A 19139-nucleotide genomic window follows, 5' to 3' on the forward strand; every position below is an offset into this window, starting at 1 on the left:
CCCTGAATCCTGTCTGACTCGGGACAAGGGCTCTGGTCCCAGCAAAGGACAGGCTTTGCCCCAGGCCTTCTGCGCCAGAGTCCAGGGAGGCCTCCGAGCCAGGCTCCCAGCAGGTACTTGCTGTCGGGTTCTCTTCCCCGCTGTCTCCTGCTGAGCCGGAATATGCACTCTGGCCCCACCAAGTGGCTCTTACTGCAGGTCTTTAATCTCTCTTGGCCTCAGTCTTATTTTTCTGGAAGATGGGGGTCCCACCTGCCCTGTCTACCTCACCAACATGGTGCTGGAAGGTGAGGGGGGATTTAGAAAGCAACTTCTAGGCCTCGTGGGGGGGTCATCACTAAGTGTCTGGGCCAATGGCTGGGAGTGGGCGATCAGCTTACGGGAAAGGAAACAGAGTGATGGCAGTACCCGCGGTCAAGGCAAGTAACTCTGGGACGCGCACACACACACGAGCTCGTGTACAGACACCTGGATTAACTCCCGACCTGTTTTATCTCCATGGTAGTGATGGGAACACAGGCAAGGAGGACAGAGGAATTTGCCCGAGGTCCCCGAGCCACAGCTGTCTGGCTCCAAGTCTGCTTGTTTCTGATTCTTTCTTTCCTAATTTTCAGAAAACCAAGCTGCACCCTGGTAGCCTCCGTGTTTAGTGTCTGCTATGGCCCCAAGTTTGCATCCTCCCTAAATTCACTGAAACCCTAACTCCTGATGGGATTAGGAGGTGAGGCCTTGGGGAGGCAATTTGGTCATAACAGGAGAGCCCCACAAATGGGATTAGTGCCCTTGTAAAGGGGACCCCAGAGAGCGTCCTACCCACTCCCACCATGTGACAACACAGCGGACATCAGCAGCCTGTGGCCTGGCAGAGGGCCTTCACCAGAACCGGATCTTGGACTTCTAGCCTCCAGAACCGAGAGAGAGGAGTTTCTGTCATTTACAAGCCAGCAGTTGTGGTATTTCATTACTGCAGCCAGAAGGGACTAAGACAGTGTCATATGCACATAGATTTTAACAGATACGATGCATTTCCCATCTTGGCCAGAAGGTGCCCCTTCGAACGGCCTGTGGGCTCTGCCATCTGGCCGCCTGGCCCCAGGAAAAAAGCCTTTTCTCTCCTCTCCTTAACGATTCCAGCACCTAACTAGGTTCCCACTGACTGTCCACGCCCAGGGAAGGGCAGGTAATAGGGGCCCAGCAGCCACTGGGGGCCAGCGAGGAGACACGGGGGGGGGGGCGTCCAGGGCTGCCCCTGGGTAGGCCGGAGGGTGTACAAAGCCCACTCCCTCCCTGGTGGCATGTTTCCTGGGGCAGTGGTTCCCAGGACATGGTGCACCCCCTCTCCACCTCCCGGCCCCGGACTGGCCCTACTTACTGCGATCATCCGAAATAACCTGCACCAGCTCGTAGTCTTCTGGCTCGTCCTCGTCCAGGTTGTGTTTGTCCATGGCCTTGCGGATTACAGCCGGAGCCTTGTCTTGGCTGGTCACCTGGATGGGGTAGGGGACAGGCCATCAGGGCGAGGGTCCAGAGCAGCCCGAGGGTCCAGAGTGCGGCAGCTGAGGACCCTCAGTCTGTCTCGGCACCAGGCACAGGGGCTCACAGCCTCTGGCCAGGTGCAGGGTCCAGGGGGGTTGTGCTACCTTCTCCTGCCCTCCGGGAGAGGCCTCTGTGCAGTGACCATGGGTCCTTCCCAACTGCCCCCCACTTCCAGAAAGACCGCCTCCCGCACCACCGAGGGACACTGCCTGCTTCTGTGGCTGCCCCCTTGGCCCTACCCGTCCAGGGCAACGGCACCAGTGAGCCTGGGCATAGACAGCGTCTAGTCCTAGCCCTGGGGGGAAGAGGGGGCTTGCTGGCTGGACACCCAGCGGCCGCCTACGAGCCAGGACCACACTGGCTGGAGGCTGCAGGGGTGGACGGTGCAGGCCGACCCCTCCTGCCTCGACCCCAAGGGCCAGCGCACAGGCCGGACTTGGACTTCAGGTCACACAGATGACTGTGTGAACAGGGCACCTAACCCAGTGTAAGTGGATGCAAGAGCTCGTTACGGGGTGCGAGGGGCTCCTCTGCAGCCTGAGTTCTGGAGGATGAGAAGAGCCCCTCAGCCCCCACCCCCAAGAGACACAGTGTCGGTGGGCAAATCCCGTTGGCTTGATCTTAGTCTTCAAATTACATCCAGTGTCTGACACTGCCGGCCATCCCACAGCCACCAACCTGGTGTGGCCACTGCATTTCCCCACCTGGACTGTGACAGCAGCCCTGCAACTGCCCCCGGGCATCTCTTGGCACCAGCCTGTTCTCCATGGAGAAGGCGAAAGTCACTGCCGCCCCTCTGCTCCAACACACAGTGGCTCCGATCTCCCTCCCACGAGGTCCAGGCCCCTGACACTTTCTGGACCTCTGCTCCTTCACCTTGTGCCTCCTCACTGATCCTCCAAGCCCCAGGCACACTCCTGTCTTAGGACACTGCACGGTGCTCCCTCACCTACACTCAGGTGCTTTATCAGTGAGGCCCACCTCGCCCCTCTCCTGCCACAGATGTAAACCCCTCGTCTACTGCCCTCAGCACTGATCACCATCGGTGCCCTGGCTGCTTTATTTCTGTGCCTGGTTGACTATCTGTCCTTCCTAACTCACTAGAAGGCCATCTCCAGGAGGGCAGGGGTGATGCCTGGTGTTCAGCACAGCCCGCCTGCCCAGCAGAGCGCAGGGCCAAGGGCACAGCCCGCCCGCCCAGCTCACCAGGATGCTCTTGTACATGTTGCCGTTGTCCACGTCCAGGCTGACTCGGATGATGCAGCAGTCGCCCACCTGCTGGTTGTAGAGGGGCAGGGAGGAGCTGTAGTTGCAGACCCCTGAGACGGAGCGCTTGTGGGTGCGTGTGCTGGCCACGGGTGTGGTGGAGGCTGAGGAGGAGGAGGTGCTGCTGGAGGCCGAGCTGATGCCAGAGGTCTCCGGGGACGACTGGGAGGCCGACTCCCAGAACTGCGGGGGACGGCACGGTCAGCAGAAGCCCCGGGCCCGGCAGGGCCCCCCAGACCAGTGTCCAGCTCTGGGGGGTTCTAGGAACCTGTGCAGGAGCTGGGGCTTCCTGGCCCCTCTGGCGGGTACAGGGCTGGAAGGGCTGCCAGGGAGGAGGGATGGGGCCGTCACCTTCTTCTCCTGGCCGTCAGGGGACTCTGGGACAAAGCTCATGTTGATCTCCTCCACGTCAGAGCTGGAGGAGCCGGCTGAGTGGACGCTGAGGGCGTCGGCAAGGTCCCCGCTGCTGAGGTAGGGGCCACACCTGAGCTGGTCACAGGACTTGGAGTGGCAGCTGCTGCTGGTGCTGAGCTCCGTGCTGGGGGCCTGGCGGCTGCACAGAAGGGCTAATTTACTTGGGAGAGGCCTTTCCTGGGACACGTCTCAGCCCTGCCCTGCATGCTCTGTGCCAAGCACCCAGGCAGCTGCTCTGTTGGCTCCAGTGTCTGAAATCACCCCGTTTTACAGGGGAAAAAACTGAGGCCCAGAGAGGTGAGGCGAACCTCCCAGTGCCAGCTGTCCAGAGCCACTCTCACCCTGAGCCAGGAGGCGGCCCTCCCCAGCCCTACCCGGCCCTCCCCAGCACTCACTCGCTCCAGCGCTTGACGATGGCTGTGTTCTTCTTGACCTTGAGGGTGTTGCTGGCCGAGTCGGAAGGGGGCTCCAGCTCACACGACAAGTTGTAGCTATGGGACAGCAGCAGCTTGGCTACCAGAAGCCACACTCGGGTCTCCCTCCCGGCACCTGCCCCGCAGCTAAAGTCCAGGTACCCGGCTGTCACCAGGCAACAGTCCCAGGCTGACCTCGATCCCATGCCATGGGCTCCCCGGAGCCGGCCCGGGGACCCCACGCTGTGCCGGCTCCTGCCCAGCCTCACCTCTCCGTCTCGCTGAGCCGCTCCAGGGACCGGAACCAGGCCCCGAAGTGCTCTTCGGGCGAGATGCTGTAACTGTTGCAGGCCGACTGGAGCAGCTTGATCTGGGCGATCACTTCGAATTCCTGGGGCCAGAGGGAAGGACAGGATGGTGACGGCCTGGTGGGCAGGGCCTGCCGTGTCCTCTCTTTCCACTCTCTTCTTAGAACTGGGTTCAGCCCCTCCAGGAAGTTGTCCTTGATTCGACCTTCTGCCCCACCCTCCATGGGAGACGGTCCCCCTCCCTACCCTGAGTCCAACTCTCAGGATAAATGTAACAGGGCGGGGGGGGGAAGGAGCCAGGTGTCCTACGCAGGGGGGCCTCTGATCTCCACCCGTCAACATCCCCGACATCCGCCCCCTTCTCCCATGAGGCTGTGACTGCTCACCTTCCTCCTCTTCTCGAAGTTGATCAGTCTCCCCTGGAAAACAGACGGCCAGTGTCAGAAAGTGTCCCCTTGCCCATGACCACCCCTTGCCCCCTCTCAGGCTGCACTACCCAGAGCACACAGCAGGGGGCAGGGCAGCACACACCTGGCCTGGGTGGACGTGGGCACCAGGGCTGGGGGAAGTGGGTAGAGGCTCAGAGACCTCCCATCCAGTCCTCTGAGGCCAGTTGGAGGCCTTGGGCAGAAAGGCCCGCTTGGCCACAATATGCCTGACCTTCGAGGGTCCATCCTCTCTCCAGTCACAGCCACCGCCTCGGGGAGGGGCTGTGTCCTGCTGGGCCAAACCCCCTGTGGCTCTGAGCCCCACCAGCCAGGCACCAAACTCTGTTCATTTGCTGCTAAAGTGGGTAGGTGTTCCTGGGACACAGGGAGGCCAGGGGGCTCTCACGGGAGTTGCACCCTCTGCTAAGAGCTCAAGGCTCAGACCCCACCCCCACCCCAGCCCCCGGGCTCACTCACATACAGATAGTCCTTCATGGCGGTGTCCAGCATCACCAGGTCTGTGAGGAACGTGCCCAGGTAGGGAACGGTGCCCTGGATGACACCCTGTGACATGGGGGAGGGGAGCTGATGACCAAGGCCCCAGGCCCTGGCCCTGAAAACCCCTCAGCCCCAGCCTCCTTCCCACCCAGGCCTCTCATCTGGAGCAGCTTGGGGACGTTCAGCCACCTCCTCCAAGTCCCCCTCCCAAACTCCCTCTAGTCACCTTCCAGCCCTGCATTTGGCAAATCCCCAAGGTTATACGGTCCCGGGCCCTCCCCACCACATCCCTGCTGAGCCCAGCTCTTCCAGTTCCCTGCTCCGGTGGCTACAGCTAGTCCCCCAGGGACACCAGCGGGTCAGGGTGCAGCCTCACTGGGGCCCAGGGGAGGTCAGGTCTAAGAGGCACGTAGGCCAGTGCGCCCACAGGAGGGGAGGGGTTGGGCCAGCCCCTCCTCTCCAGGCCTCGGGCACACTTACCGTCTCCTTTGGCCGCTTCTGGGCTCTCTTGGGGTTCATCTCCAGGGTAGCAAACTTGGAGGTCCCCTCCTGCAGGGCCGAGGACAGGGCCGGTGAGGCCTTCGGCCCCTCCCCCCTTTACACTACAGTAGACCTGCCCCCAGCCTTGGTCAGTCGTGCAAACACTCCGGCCACCCCCAGCACACTCAGCTTCTAGATCTGAAGCCCCGTTCCGGCGCTCACGGGGTGTGGGACCTCGGGCCAGCAGCCTGGCCCCCCTGAGCCTACTTCCTCAGCTGGACAGTGTAGACAAGGACTACATTGGCCCCTCAGGGTCTCCAGGGATACAATGTCACATGCCCGTCACTGTCACCGTGTCTGTGCTGCCCCCCCTCTTCGCAGTCATCATTCCTCCACTTTCCAGAAGAGGAAACAGGCCCGGAGAGGGGCAGTGACTGCCTCTGAAAGGGACTTAGAGGGACTCAAGGAGAGCAGGCTCCTCCCTCCCCCCCAGGCCCCGGGAGCCTCTGCTGAGTGCTGGGTCCTCAGCTGGGCGAGCCAGGGAGAGAGGGTCAGGGACTCTGCCTGCTCCCGCCTGCCCAGCACACTGGGGTGTCCGCCCTGCTGAAGGCTTCATGTCCCCACGGAGCCCCCCGGCTGTCCCCTGCACAGAACTATGCCTTCATCCACTCAGCAGGGCTCTCCTCGGTGCCACCTCTCACAGGTGAGATGTGGCTGCCAGGAGCACTGGGTGGTGACACTCTGCTTCCTCTTTTGCACGGAAGCTGCCGTGGAAGGACCCCTGTGAATGCATCGGCCCCCCTACACCTGTCACAGCCATTTCAGGCGTTCGTCCTGGCCAACTAAGGCTGGTGCTGAGAATCCGAGAAGAGTCCCTGGGTTTCATTTGTAGTGTCGGCCCGGGGCCGAGTGAGGAGTCCTCAGCACCCAGACCTGCCTCCCGGGTCTGGTCCTTTGGACCCGCAGCTGCGCAGCCCCTGTGGTGCCGGGCAACCCCTGCAGTGCCGGCCCTGGGCAGCCCTTGGAGGTGAGTGCGGACAGAGGAGAAGCAGGGCCTGGCTTGGTGGGCACAGGCTGGGCTGGTCTGGGGAAGGAAAAGACCCCCTGTCCTTGACCCCATCCATCCCCCTACCTGGGGGAAGCTGAGTGCTGGGGGGGAGGGAGCAGCGAGGATGCAGGAGACGCTAGTCCTGCTCCTCCCCTACTCCATCCCAGCACCAGGGCCTTCTGTCCCCCAAAACTGCCCCTCACCTGCCCACAGACCAAACACATCCCAGGGGAATTTTCCAAAGCAACTTGCAACGCAAGGCCACCCCCGCGCCCCCCCCACCTTGATGAGCAGCTCTCTGCTCAGGGAGTAGTTGTTCTCATCCGAGAAAATCTCCGACAGCTTCTGGAAGATTCGAAAGCTGTCCCTGGAGGAAGAAGGAAGGAGAAAGTGGGGAATGTGGGGAGGGGTGCGCGTGCAGAAATACTGAAGAACCCAGAGACACAAACTCCCTGGTCGGGCGGTTTTCAAACAGGGTTCCGCTGGGCCCTGAGGGCTCCATGGGCCTGGGGGGCGGGGCAGGCTCTCGTGGGTCACCGGGGCCTCATTCCTCTTTTTACTGAGAAGCTTTGGTGGCTAGTTATGATTTCAAGTGGACAGAGTTGTACGGCTGCGACAACCACATGAAAATCTCCAAAGTGACTCAATCCAGGACCTGACAGATAAGGAAACTGGGTTTTGAGGCAGAACCACTGGCCTGAGGCCGATGGACCCTGAGACCTCGCCTCCCCAGGGGCCTCCCCCCAGGGTTGCCCCCAGGCAGGTCCCAGGCTCCCCGGCCCAGCAGCACACAGCCCTGCGGGGGCTCCTACAGGGAGAAGCCTGCCCACCTGGAAACCTCCTCCCACGTCTTCTTCAGTCGGTGGATGGAGTTGCTCTGCAGGGCAGACAGGATGGCGTAGAGGGACGAGAAGTTCTTGAGGACTCGGCACTCCTGGGAGGGAGGGGAACAGGACGTGAGGCGGGGCTGGAGCGCCACCTGGTCAGTTGCAGTCCCCCTCGGCTGGGACCACCCCTCCCGGGTGAGACCCGAACCCCGGGAGGCACTCCCAGGAGGAGATCTGTGCTCGACCCAGGGAAGGACTGCGAGGAGGAAGTGGGCGCACAGGCAGTGAGTGGGGTGTGTGGGTCCAGTCCGCGTGCCCCTGTGGAGGCAGGACCCCTGGCCGTTCAGGGGCTCAGATCATAGACCACAAGCCTGAGGGCAGACAGGGGTGAAAAGGGGTTCCCCCGGGCCCTGGGCGGCATACCCTGGCCACCTCGATCCAGTGCTCCACCACCCTGGCCCTGTCCCGGGCTGTCACGTTCCGGTCCCCGAGGCAAGTGGTGATGACGCAGTTGGCCACACTGTTGAACTGGGTGACGGTGGCACGGACGGTGGGGGCCAGGTGCTCCTTGCCCTTCTTGTCCCGCTGGGACCAGATGGAGCCCAGGCAGTGGTAGGGCACCACCTTCTTGAAGAGCTCCTGGGGAGCAGGGGGCGTGTCACCTGGCTCTGCCACACCCCAGCTCAGCGTCCACAGTACCCCCGCCCCCTCCCCGGTCCCAGGTAGGGTGACCAGTCAGAGCTGGGGCTCAGGAAGCTGAGGATGGGGCATCTGGGTTTTGTTCCCTGCCCACTGCAGGTGCCTAGCACATGGTGACCCAGGATGAACTGGCAGGAAAGAGTTCGGCATTTTCACTCGCCCATCCTAACTCCAAGGCCCAGAAAGGGCTCATCCCTGCATGGACAGGAGGTGCTTTCAGCCCTTGATCATGCCTTAGGTCTGTCCCCCATCCAGATACGTTCATGTGGGTGCCACAACCAGAGGCTTTCTCTGGTGTTTGCCATGGCCTCTAGCACACACCAGGTGCCTATTAAGTGCTGAAGCTGGGGGGCAGTGACCCATGGAGCTGGCTGCACCCTGGTGAGCTCCCCTCCCCCACCAAGTGGGCCAGACCTCTCCCCACCCTGGCTTTCTACTGTTCCACCTCATTTCATCCACTGTCACTCTGTGCAGAGAGGTCCCATGTCCACAGTCTGGAGGGGAATCGAGGTCTCAGGGTTAGGAAACTTGCCTACATCACACGGTTTGTAATGACAGAACTTGGACTTGGAGCAGGGCAACAGCTCTGGACAGGGAATGGCAGGTCTGGGCAGCACATGCCAGGAAGAAGGTGCACCCCTGCCCCCCCGCCCTGTGGAGAAGAGCTGCCTACCGCATCCATCAGTGTGAACTGCTCTGCCACCAGGTCCGGGGGGAACACCAAGAGATGCGGCTTCTCCTCACTCAGCCCGTTCTCTGCAGGCACAGGCGAAGGCCAGGGAGGTTCTGGTGCTAGAGCTGACTCTAGCCCTAGACTTTGCAATAGAGCTGGTTCTGGCTCTGGAGTTGGGGTTGGAGCTGGTGCCGATACTGGGTCCAGCTCTGGAGCTGGTGCCGATGCTGGCTCAAGCTCTGGAGCTGGCACTGAACTGGGTGTTAGACCTGGAGCTGGCTCTCGCTCTGGAGTTGGTTTCTGAGCCGGAGCTGGAGCTGGAGAAAGAGCTACAAGAGGATAAATGATCAGCAACGTGCATGTCTTTTCAAGACATAAAAACACGCCACCGCCTTCAAGAGGAGCTGCAACCCAAGACCACCCCAGGATGACTTCCCGGACTCTGGTCCACCACATGGGTGGTCTGAGGCCCGCCTCTGCTCCTGGCCCAGCAGTGGCCTCTGGGGCCCCTCCCCATGTGCTCACACCGCCCCCCCACCCCCGGGGGATCTCCTCACCCTGCGGCTCTGTCTCGGTGAGTTCAGCATGCTCCAGCTGGGCCAGGAGAAGCTGGGAGCGGCGCTCCAGGTCAGAGCCAGGCATGTTGAGCTGCACGTAGGCCACCAGCTGCTTGAGGCAGGGGAAGTCCGGTGGCTGACAGAAGTCCTCTGAGTACTGGTCCAGCCAGGTACCCAGGATGGAGGAGATGGCACTGGGGGCAGGCAGTGGTGGGGGGCGGGGCACGACAGAGTCAGAGGCCTGGGCGTTCCTTCTGCACTGCCCTCCCATGGCACCTCCAAGGCGGCTGGGTGTTGGGGCCCATCCCTGCCCATCCAGAGGCCAGCCCCGCCCCAGCCCTCCCAGACAGGGGCAGCCTGGCCAGCAGGTGCGGCGGGCAGCCTCCGTGGGAGGGAGCCTTCCATCCATGGTGACCACCTCTCCCTTTCTCAGGGAACCTGACTCACTCCTGTCCGACCCCAGGCCCTCCTCACTGGAGTGGAAACTGCAGGAGGGCAGGGAGGGTCACGTCTACTCCATCACACTGGCCTGGCCGGCACATGGCAGGTGCTGCATGAGTGTGCGAGGGAGAAGGGGACGAGCAGAGCGTGGCCCCTGCCTGGCTTTCCTGGGCCTCGTGCACCTGAGCCTGCAGCTCAGCCCTGAAGGGCTGCCTTTGTCTCTGCACTGCGTGTCAGCCTCATTCCCCCGGTGACACTTTTCTTGGGATTGGGAACACGGCCAGCCTCCGAGCCCCGACTGAGCTCTCGTGAGCCCCAGCCGAGCACTCACACTGGGGCACGAGGCCGACGTGTGAGCAGCTCGCCCCTCACATCTCCTGTCCTGGGCCCCAGATCTGGGAGGGGATGGATGTTCTCAGGGGCGGCTCTGAGCCCCCAGCCTCCCCTCTGCTCCCTGGGGACTCAGGACCCCAGCCACAGCTCCCTGACTCCTTTCCTCCTGCAGGAGAGGCCCCCAGACCTCAGCCCTGCCCAGCCCCTCCCCAGCCTCAGCCCCACAATGTCCCCATCTTGGAGACAGGAGGCCCCCCCATCAGACCCAAAGCCCACTCACTTTCTCAGCTGGTCCTGGGGCCCGCCGTCCTGGTTGGAGTACGGGAGGATGCATCCGTATCTAGAGGAGGCCGTGAGGGCGTCACATCTACCATACCTGCTGTGACGTCTGGTGTTACTGGCTGACCCCCCGACCAGGGTGGAAGCCCGGGAGGGCAGGGGTTTCCATCTGCCCCAGTCACTGACTTATGCCAAAGGCCTGAAACAGTGCCTGCGCACAGTGGGGGCTCCATGTGTAGCCCCTAGTCGGCCCCTTACAGCTATCTGAGTGGGCTCAGCCAGCGCCCAGCGACCCCTGCTCCGGGAGGGCCCCCCGCCCCGCGACGGAACCCTGAACCTCCTTCACAAACGGGAAGACAGCTCTGCCCGAGGGCGGGGGCTTCTTCGCGGGGGAGAGGAAACCCTCAGGAAGAACCGCACGTGCCCCGGCAGCCCTTCCCGCAGGGCTGGGCACAGGGTCGCGCTGTGCACGCTCACCCGATGTCCTGCCAGCCCTGTGCGGCCGGGCCTCTGGGCAGCCCGGCCTTCACAGGCGCAAACAGAGCCTCGGCGAGCTGAAGTGGCGCTCCCAAGTCACACGGCCAGGAGGCGGGCAGGGGCTCACCTTTTGAAGAGCAGGTCCAGGACTTGCTGCGTGGTGGTGAAGGCTCGGTAGGTGCACAGGAAGATGGTGACATAGGAGAGGTCGCTGCCCTGGAAGGCAGGCACCAGGTGTTCCACCAGCTTCTCCAGCGTGCCCGCCTTCACGGTCCGCACCTTGCACGTCTCATACAGGTTCAGGGCCGACTCATTTTCACACTAGGGTGGGACAAAGAAAAATGGATAGTCAGTGGTGGCGCCATGGCCCACTGGGAGGGCAGGGGGCTGGGGCTCAGAGGACCTCCCCAGTGCTCAGTGACTGCCGACCAGAGCTGGGACATGAGTGCCCCCAACAGGAAAAGGTTCTCAGCTTTCAAAGCAGAATTGGAGGTGGGGGTGATGACAAATACTCACACCTTCAGGTTGTCTTATTAGCTGAGTAATGACAGCACCTCGCTGTGTTAAGAGTATTTACCCCTGCCAAGCCCTGGCAAAGCAGCCCCATTTTAGAGACGAGAAAACCGAGGCTTATCCTGGGGCAGGAGGGAGCAGTGTATTAGGACACACAGGCTGTGCAGGGCAGCACTGTGGAAATGGCCACGGAAAGGAGTCACATCAAGGGCCAGTGCAGTGAAAGGCTCAGTCACGGTGGCAACCAGCCTCCCTCCCGAACATTCACGTCAGGCTCCCGTTCTGACCTGGAGGGGTCACAGGGCTGCACTCCAAGAGAGCAAGTTGCAGAGAACTGTATATAGTAGAATGAGCCCTTTCTGGGTTAAAAAAAAAAAACCCTATTAAGTATGTGATGCAAGGCTTGGAGGAGGTGTGCAAGGACATTTAGGCTGACGGGTACCAGGGACAGCTGGGGGCAGTCGTTAAAACAAGAAGTACAGGGGCAAAAAAGGCACAAATGACCCTAGCCTGACATGAAGTGAAAATAGTACGAAAATGTCTTTTTTTGATGTTCACACATATATGTGAAGAGTGACTGTGCACTTGGCCCAGCCCAGGGTAGGACGGTAGGGGAGGGCTGGGGGCCCAGATTTCTCTGGGAGCAGAACTGGGGCCCCGCGGGCAGAAAGCCCTGGGAGGGAGCCCACTAGGGTGGCCAGGGCGGCCCCTGGGTCACAGGCCCTCTCGGGGGCCCTGGGGGTGGAGGCCCCACGCCGCACTCACCCCGAGCCGGCGCTGGCCCTTGCTGGCGCCGTGGTGCGCCTGCACCTTGCGCAGGGAGACAGAGTAGATGACCCCGCCGACCAGCTCCTCGCCAATCTCCTGCGTGGGGCTCTGCAAAGACAGCGCCCGGCCGCCGGGCGGGGCGGGCGTCAGAGCCGGCCCGCCTGGACTGCAGGGGGTGCCCCCGGGCCTCCTTCTGTTGTCCAGAGGAGGCAAAGATGGATGGCCACAGAGACCACCGGTCCAGAATGCAATGGACCACAGCTGGACAGCTGTGGATTAGCATTGGGGCAGGCGGGCACTGACCCCACCACTCCCCTCCTCTCCCCACCAGCCACGAGGTGGGCGGGAACAAGACGCGCCCACCAGGGTTCTGACCCCACAACAGCCTGCTCCTGCCCGGGCGCCCCCACCCCTGCCCCATGATGAGTACTGTTAAGTGGTCGTTTCACAGATGAGTACGCGGAGGCCGAGGAAAGGGCAGCTGTCCAAAGCCGTGCGGCTGCAGGTGAAGAGCAGACCCGGGACCCTGAGGCTCCTCCAGGGCCTGAGGCCTGCGGCCTGCGGCCCCCTCACCTCATCCGCCCAGCCAACCCCCCCACAGCTGCCCAGACCCTGGAGTCAGCCTCACAGGTCTTGGGCAGTTGCGAGCATCCTCGAAGGCCACAGCCCAGGCCACTTCCTTCCCTCTCTGCTCATTCATGCTCTTGTGCCTTCTTGGGCAACAGAGGAGTTCCCAGTTCCCTGTTCGTCATCACGTGCGTGGGGACAGCACAGCATGAGAAAGACAACAGTGCTGGCACCTGGGCTGACGATGGGGTTCCACAGAAACCCAAAACCACAGGACTCAGGCTGGGCCAGGAAGGGGGGTCATCTGGCTGCTCCCTGGACCCCGGGGAGAAAGGCTCTTGTTTTAAAAGGCAGCCATCCCTCCCGCTAGGCAGGCTGGCCTGGAGGGGGCATCAAGGCCTGGCCAAGGCCACTTGTCCCCCACCTGCCCCTGTTCAGGGAAGGGGCGAGCCTGCAGTGAGGAGGGGAGACTAGGAGCAAAGACACAGGCCTCTGAGAGTTTAGGGAGGAGGTGGGAGGCACGAGCTGGCACCAGGCCATGAATCACACGGTCAGTGCCAGTAGCTGGGAGCACGGGTCACTGCCCCAACTCAGGGTGGGCGTGGAGCTCAGAGAAGGCCCAGTGAAAGTGCCGATTCAGCCTGGGCCTCGCCGCAGCCCTTCCCTAAAGCCTCTGGCCTGAGCTGGGCCTCTGGGCAGGAACCAAGTGCCCAGCTTCCTGTGAGCTGTACCCTCAGACATCAGCCCACCTGGGCAGGGGCTGGGAGCCTGGGCCTCTTACCTCCTGCCTCAAAGGCTCTGGGAGGCCTGGGAGCCATCCTCCGGAAAGCCACTTCCTCTGACCTGGGGCTGCCCTCCCACTCTGGGCATCATACCAACGGGAAAGCCAGTGCAATCACACCGGGCCTCCTGACCCTTCTCTGCCTCTGGAGAGAAAGCCAGGCGTTTCTTGGAAGTTAGCAGGGAACCCGCAGGCAGAGGTTCCCCCGACTGAGTGCCACCTCCTAGGCCACAAACCCCAGCAGCCCACGCCTGGGGAGGTCCAGCCCTTCCGTCAAGGAGGGGAAATTCCTTCTCCCGAAGCAGAAAAACTGAAACAGATGCTGGCTTCCCCCCCGCCTCACACAGCCCTCCCCCACCTAGAAGAGGCCACAGTGACGCTGGGGTGCTGTCCACCTGCCAGACCAGGGCCCTGTCCATCCCTGCATCTCCTCAGGGGTCCAAGCTGCCCCCTGCAGAGGCTGCTGGCCCACCTAAAAGGGCCTGTCCCTCTCCTGAGGATTCCAGCCACATCTGGTCTAGCTGGGAGCCAGACAGTTTCCCAAGCGCCCAAGTCGCTGGCAGCAGCTTGGAGGCCCTGTGCTGGACCTGCCTGCCAGAGGGCACCGGACTTGAACCCCATGGGAGCCCCCACAGCACCTGGCTCCCAGCGCGGCACCATCAAGGCCTGCTGGATGGAAGGGCCCCCTGGCCAGGCCAACCCAGGGGAGGACTTGCCGCCCCTGAGCAGGTCTAAACAACGGTGCTGCAGTGAGCCACTGGCCCCACTGGCGGCAGAGCAGCTGGTCAGCCCTGTCTCAGTGTCATGTGATCCCCGAGCCCTTCCACCTCCCCGAGGGGCCCCTTTCTGCCAGCCGGGTGGGGGGGCCGGGAAGGACGCTGAGTGCCACACATGCTGGGCCAGGGGGCGTCACCGCCCTGTTGCACAGATGGGGAGCTGCTCCCGCTGGCGCGGCGCTAACCCTGTCCTCTCCGGTCCCTTTGCAGAAGCAACAGCAGCAGGAACAAATCAGACCCTTAGAGCAGTGCTGAGAGCAGGCACTGCTTAAACCGTCCACCCAGAGACACCAGAGCAGGGGGCTCTAAAGAGAGCTGCCTGGGTCCTGGGCACAAAGTGGCAGAGTGGGACATCTGCTCTCTGCTCCAGGGACAGAGAGGAAGCAGCCGACAGCCTTGGTTTGGCATCTGCCCCTGGTAACCCATCCTGTTAGCAGAGCAGACAGCGCACAGGCCCAGGGACAGGCAGCCTAAAAGGACAGTGCCAAGTGCTCCCGAGGATGCTCTGGCAGGGTCTGGGGGCTCCTGGGGGAGGGAGCAGCTGAGCAAACAGCAGATGCCCCAAGGGGAGGCGTCCACAGGGCAGCACCGAACTGTAGGGGAAAAGAATGCCACGTGGGCAGCTGTGTCCTCAGGGGACAGATCCTCCAGTCCCACTCCAAGCAGGTACTCAATGAAGTCCCCGGGGCACTGCAAGCCCGTTGGCAGCTGGGCCTCGCACACCCTGTCTGGCCTTCCTGCACTTGATTGTTGAGGAGGGAGGGTGGTGCGGGGCCTCCAGGGGAGCAGAGGCTGGTGGAACAGGCACCAGGGTGTCCGGCACCCGCTGTTCCTGGGGGCGCCCTGTAGCCCCAGGGACAGGAAGACGGCCTGGGTGGCAGCTGCTAGTGTGTCACCTGATCGGCCTTCTCAAGGTGACGGGTCTGCAGGATGCCGTGTCCCCCGCTGCCTGCAGCCAAGCCCCAATTTCCTCAAGGTAGATAACGGGGTCTCCAGGGGCCGATCCCATCCGTATTTTGGGATAGACCCCAGGGGACCTGCCGAGCCGTTCCCCAGTCCTGCCACCTCCCCCAGAGGGAGGCTCGTGACTGCACACCCGGAGGTGGCACCTCCTCCCATCTGATGACCCCTCCACACCCGTTCAGCTGTCCACTTCCTGTGGAAGCTACAACCAGGGGCCACGTGGGGCCTCTAGGCCCACAGATGTCCTCAGCTGCAGACCGGTTCCTCCTAAGGAGACCTGGCCAAGGCCTGCGGCAGATGGAGGAGGACTAGAGCCCAGACCATAGTCTCTTCCCTGGGCTGCGCGTGGAGAAAGCTGGGCTCACTCAGGTGGGCCGGGGGTGGGGGAGTGGAGCAGTGGTGGCTCCAATCGCAGGGCCTCCACGTGCACAAGGTCACTGCTCTGGGGCCTCGTGGCACCCTGCTGAGCTGCTGCCCAAATCCATGGAGTCATGAAGGTCACCCGAGGCTTTCACCCAGCCAGCTGCCAGCACCCTGCAGCAATGGGCATATGAGAACCCCCTCCAGGGCCCACCAGACCCCAGGGTACTGTCTTTCATGGAGAGTCCTGGCTCCATGGAGCCCCACAGCCCTCGGCCTCAGTGAGCCTGCCTGGGAGATGAAGGAAGACCCACAGCTCTAACAGGGCGACAGCGAGGGTCACGAGAGGGGGCACCAAGAGCCCAGGAACGAGACCCGAGGACACTGTTGTTGGGGAGCTGATGGTTGACACTGGGCAGGGGAAAACCTCCCAGGAAACCTGCCAGAGGCTCTGGGAACCTGGAGGAGGGCCATGTTCAAGGGAGAGCAGGTTATCCTAAATCTCTGCGGAGAGGGGAGAGCCAGGCCTGCAGCTTCCTGACCTTGGAGCCAATACACCAGAGGGATCAGGGAGCAGAGAGAGCTGCTCAGCCTCTCCAAATCCCAGGCTCGAGGACAGTGTGAATACAAAGTCGTGTACCCATTTTACAGAGGTGGAGACCAAGGCCCAGGGGAGATGGTCAAGGAGACAGTGTCCAATTTACAACAGCCAAGACATGGAAGCAACATAAACGTCCATCGACAGATGACTGGATAAAGAATACGTCATGTGTACACACACACACACACACACACACACACACACACACAATGGATTATTATTCAGCCATAAAAAAATGAATGAAATAATGTCATTTGCAGCAACACGGATGGACCTAGAGATGATCATACTAATTGAAGTAAGCCAGAAAAAGACAAATATCATATGATATCCCTTCCACGCAGAATCTAGGAAGAAGGCACTTATTCACAAAACAGAAACAGACTCACAGACATAGAAAACAAACTCATGGTTACCACAGGGGAAAGGGGAGGGAGGGATAAATTAGGAGCTTGGGATTAGCAGATACAAACCACTGCATATAATATAGATAAACAAGGTCCTACTGTATAGCACGGGGAACTACATTTAATATCTTGTAATAAACTATAAAGAAAAAGAATGCACATATGCATATGCACTTACAGATAACTGAACCCCTATGCTGTACACCAGAAACTAACACGACATTATAAATCAAATATACTTCCATTAAAAAGGCAAAGGATAGAGTGTCCAGAGGGAGGAGAGAACCCAGGACTCCTCAAGTCCAACTCCTGGTTCATCTCTTAGGCTGTAGTATGCCCAACAAGGCAGGAGAACAAAAAGGCCAAATGTGTGTGACCCTCCCAGTATGGACAGGGCCCCACCTCGGGCCTGCCCCCACCCTCCGGTGGGGGTCCTCCACCCTGGGCCCAAGGGCATGCAGAGGACCCTGGTGAGGACTCAAGGTCAGCCCTGGATGGGGGTGGGCCACATTCCAGGTCCCCAGGCACCGCTGCCCAGAGGAGGCCTGGGCAGGGGACCACACAAGGTGCCTGGCTGGCAGAGCAACCAGGGAGCTCAGTGACCCTAGAAACTGGAGTCTGGGGACTAGCCTGTGCTGAGTCCCTGCAGAGGCTAACCCATCTCCCCAAGATCCTGCCTGGCCAGCCCGAGCCCAGCTACTCATCAGTATTTAGAAGAGAAAAGTGCCTCAGGTGGGGATGGGAGACCAGCCCTCGCAGTGGCCTCGCCCGCCTCGTCCTCCTGCCCATCCAGGACTGGGTCCTGACTGTCAGGCCTGCAGGAGCCAGGCCGGCAAGGGGGCGTGGCCAGTGACAGCTGAGGAGGGTGGCCTGGCCCAAGGGGGTGTAGGCAGGGCTGGCTGAAAGTCCAGCCCCAAAAGCAACCCTGCCGGCCACAGCATCCAGCACAGGTGGGCACTCCCTGGATGCCAGGCCCTCGCACACTCCTCACGTTTAACCCTCCCCACAACTCACTTGATGGGTGAGGAAAGCTGAGTGGGGAGCTCATCCCAGTCAGGAGCCAGGAAGAGGCAGCTGGGGCAGGGATTTGAACCCTCGCCTGTGACTCTCATGTCCCATGGAAACACACTGAGGCCTAGCTCCACTGGTCACAGCCACAGTCACAGCCTCAAAGCAGAGTCCAGCCCCTGATCACACAGATGCGAGCGAGGAACCAGAGACAGGATGCGCTTCCTCCGGTGGCCCAGCGGCAGGTCCCAGCTCCTTCACACCCACACCTCTCCACAGACCGGGGGTTGGTCAGGGCTCCTGTCATGGGATGGCAAGGCACCCATAGGCCCAAAGCTGGCTATAGGAACCAGGCTTGGGAAACACCTGGCTGACTGGGCCGGCAATGTCCTCTTGGAGCCCCGGGCATGGGCATTTCTCTGGCACCTTGTCAGAAAACACAATGGTGGCAGCCACCGCCTGTGTGGCTCGGACACCATGCCAGGCCCTGTGGGGACTGCTTGTCCAGCTGCCTGTCTTTCAATCCTCACCAGAACCCTAAGCAGAGGACTCAGCATCAAGTCCATTTTACAGATAAGGAAACTGAGGCCTAAGCACAAGAGCAGGTATAGGGTTACAAGCAGCTGAGCTGGCGTTCCAGCGGGGCTCTCTTCCCTCCAGAGCCCAAGTTCTTGACCCGCATGAACAGTTCTGCCCCTCAGTTCAAAAGGACAAGATTATGCCTCTAAGGCATGACTTCAGGGCCAGCTGTTTAAACATCCGAGGATTCCTTGGGGAGCAGAGGAAAACGTCGAGGAAACACTCACTCCCAAGAGGTCCCCCAGGGCAGGCCCTAATGCTGGGTGCTGGGCTGGCCAGGGGATGGAGGCAAGGGGTGCTCAAAGTTCTGCTTCTCCTGCACTGGGCTGCAGGTTCAACGCCCACCTCCTCAGAACTGGATAGGGGTAAGTCCCTTCTCTGAAACTGTGTGTCTAGGAACACCACGTTTCTGGGCCTGGGAGGCTGGATGTCGGAGCCTGAGACCTAGTGGACATAGCCCGGTGCCACGCTGCGGGGGCTGTCCAGGCCGCCAGTCCTCCACTGCCTGGGTGCTGCCTCCTGAAGCCACGCCCACCGGCTGGTTCGGAGGCTGCCGCCGGCCAGAGCTAAGCCTACTCCAGCCTTCTCGCCAGCAGTGAAGACGGGGTCTGGAGACAGCCAACTTCCAGGCTGTGGATCAGGCCTCGTCCCTGGGCGTCAGCAGTCTAACATCTCCCAGGGCTGACCCTTACCACACACTTCTGCTTCAGGGCCATCCCTGAGCCTCCTGGGCAACAGCCCCAGCGTGCCCAACCCAGAAGCGCCCAGGACCCCGTGCCAGCCAGCCTGGCCTCCTCTCTCCTCTTCTCCTGGGGCCCCGGGGAGTCAAGCAAGAGGGGAACCCAAGGGTCCGTGGAGGTTCGGCCGGTGGCAGTCAGTCCCCTCTTGAACTTGACAGGCTCCACAGCTACAGAGTCAGCCAGGAAGTCCTCCTTGAAGGTTACAGTACATAGACGCAGACACACGCACCTATCTCTGAGCCATGCCTCTTGGCCTAAGGCTAACAAGCCCTGGAGGTTAAGCCGAAGACCTGCACACAGTGTGATCAAGAGACCAGACAACGGAGGAAGGAGGTGGGGAGGCTGGAGGGAGACGCTCCCCTGCATATCTCCTCCTGAAGATCAGAGAAGCCTTCCTAG

General features: G+C 61.4%; 1 protein-coding gene across 8 annotated transcripts in view; it reads right to left on the reverse strand.

Annotated features, from left to right (window-relative positions):
• RALGDS (ral guanine nucleotide dissociation stimulator) overlaps positions 1 to 19139 on the reverse strand; it is a 45760-nt gene that overhangs the window by 1483 nt on the left and 25138 nt on the right. For 4 of the 8 annotated variants that reach the window (XM_072960387.1, XM_072960386.1, XM_072960383.1 and 1 more), the window contains exons 2-17: positions 11956 to 12066; positions 10805 to 10998; positions 10202 to 10300; positions 9148 to 9341; positions 8591 to 8919; positions 7642 to 7857; positions 7222 to 7325; positions 6674 to 6758; positions 5344 to 5412; positions 4843 to 4929; positions 4324 to 4356; positions 3899 to 4020; positions 3612 to 3707; positions 3154 to 3355; positions 2743 to 2985; positions 1373 to 1487 (exon numbers count right to left, since the gene is read on the reverse strand). In XM_072960387.1, coding sequence (XP_072816488.1) covers positions 1373 to 1487; positions 2743 to 2985; positions 3154 to 3355; positions 3612 to 3707; positions 3899 to 4020; positions 4324 to 4356; positions 4843 to 4929; positions 5344 to 5412; positions 6674 to 6758; positions 7222 to 7325; positions 7642 to 7857; positions 8591 to 8919; positions 9148 to 9341; positions 10202 to 10300; positions 10805 to 10998; positions 11956 to 12066 — 2299 coding nt within the window. The remainder of the gene's footprint in view (positions 1 to 1372; positions 1488 to 2742; positions 2986 to 3153; positions 3356 to 3611; positions 3708 to 3898; positions 4021 to 4323; positions 4357 to 4842; positions 4930 to 5343; positions 5413 to 6673; positions 6759 to 7221; positions 7326 to 7641; positions 7858 to 8590; positions 8920 to 9147; positions 9342 to 10201; positions 10301 to 10804; positions 10999 to 11955; positions 12067 to 19139) is intronic. The other 4 variants (XM_072960384.1, XM_072960382.1, XM_072960385.1 and 1 more) reach the window with 3 other exon arrangements.

Source organism: Vicugna pacos, chromosome 4 (genome assembly GCF_048564905.1).
Source record: "Vicugna pacos chromosome 4, VicPac4, whole genome shotgun sequence".
Taxonomy (NCBI): domain Eukaryota; kingdom Metazoa; phylum Chordata; class Mammalia; order Artiodactyla; family Camelidae; genus Vicugna; species Vicugna pacos.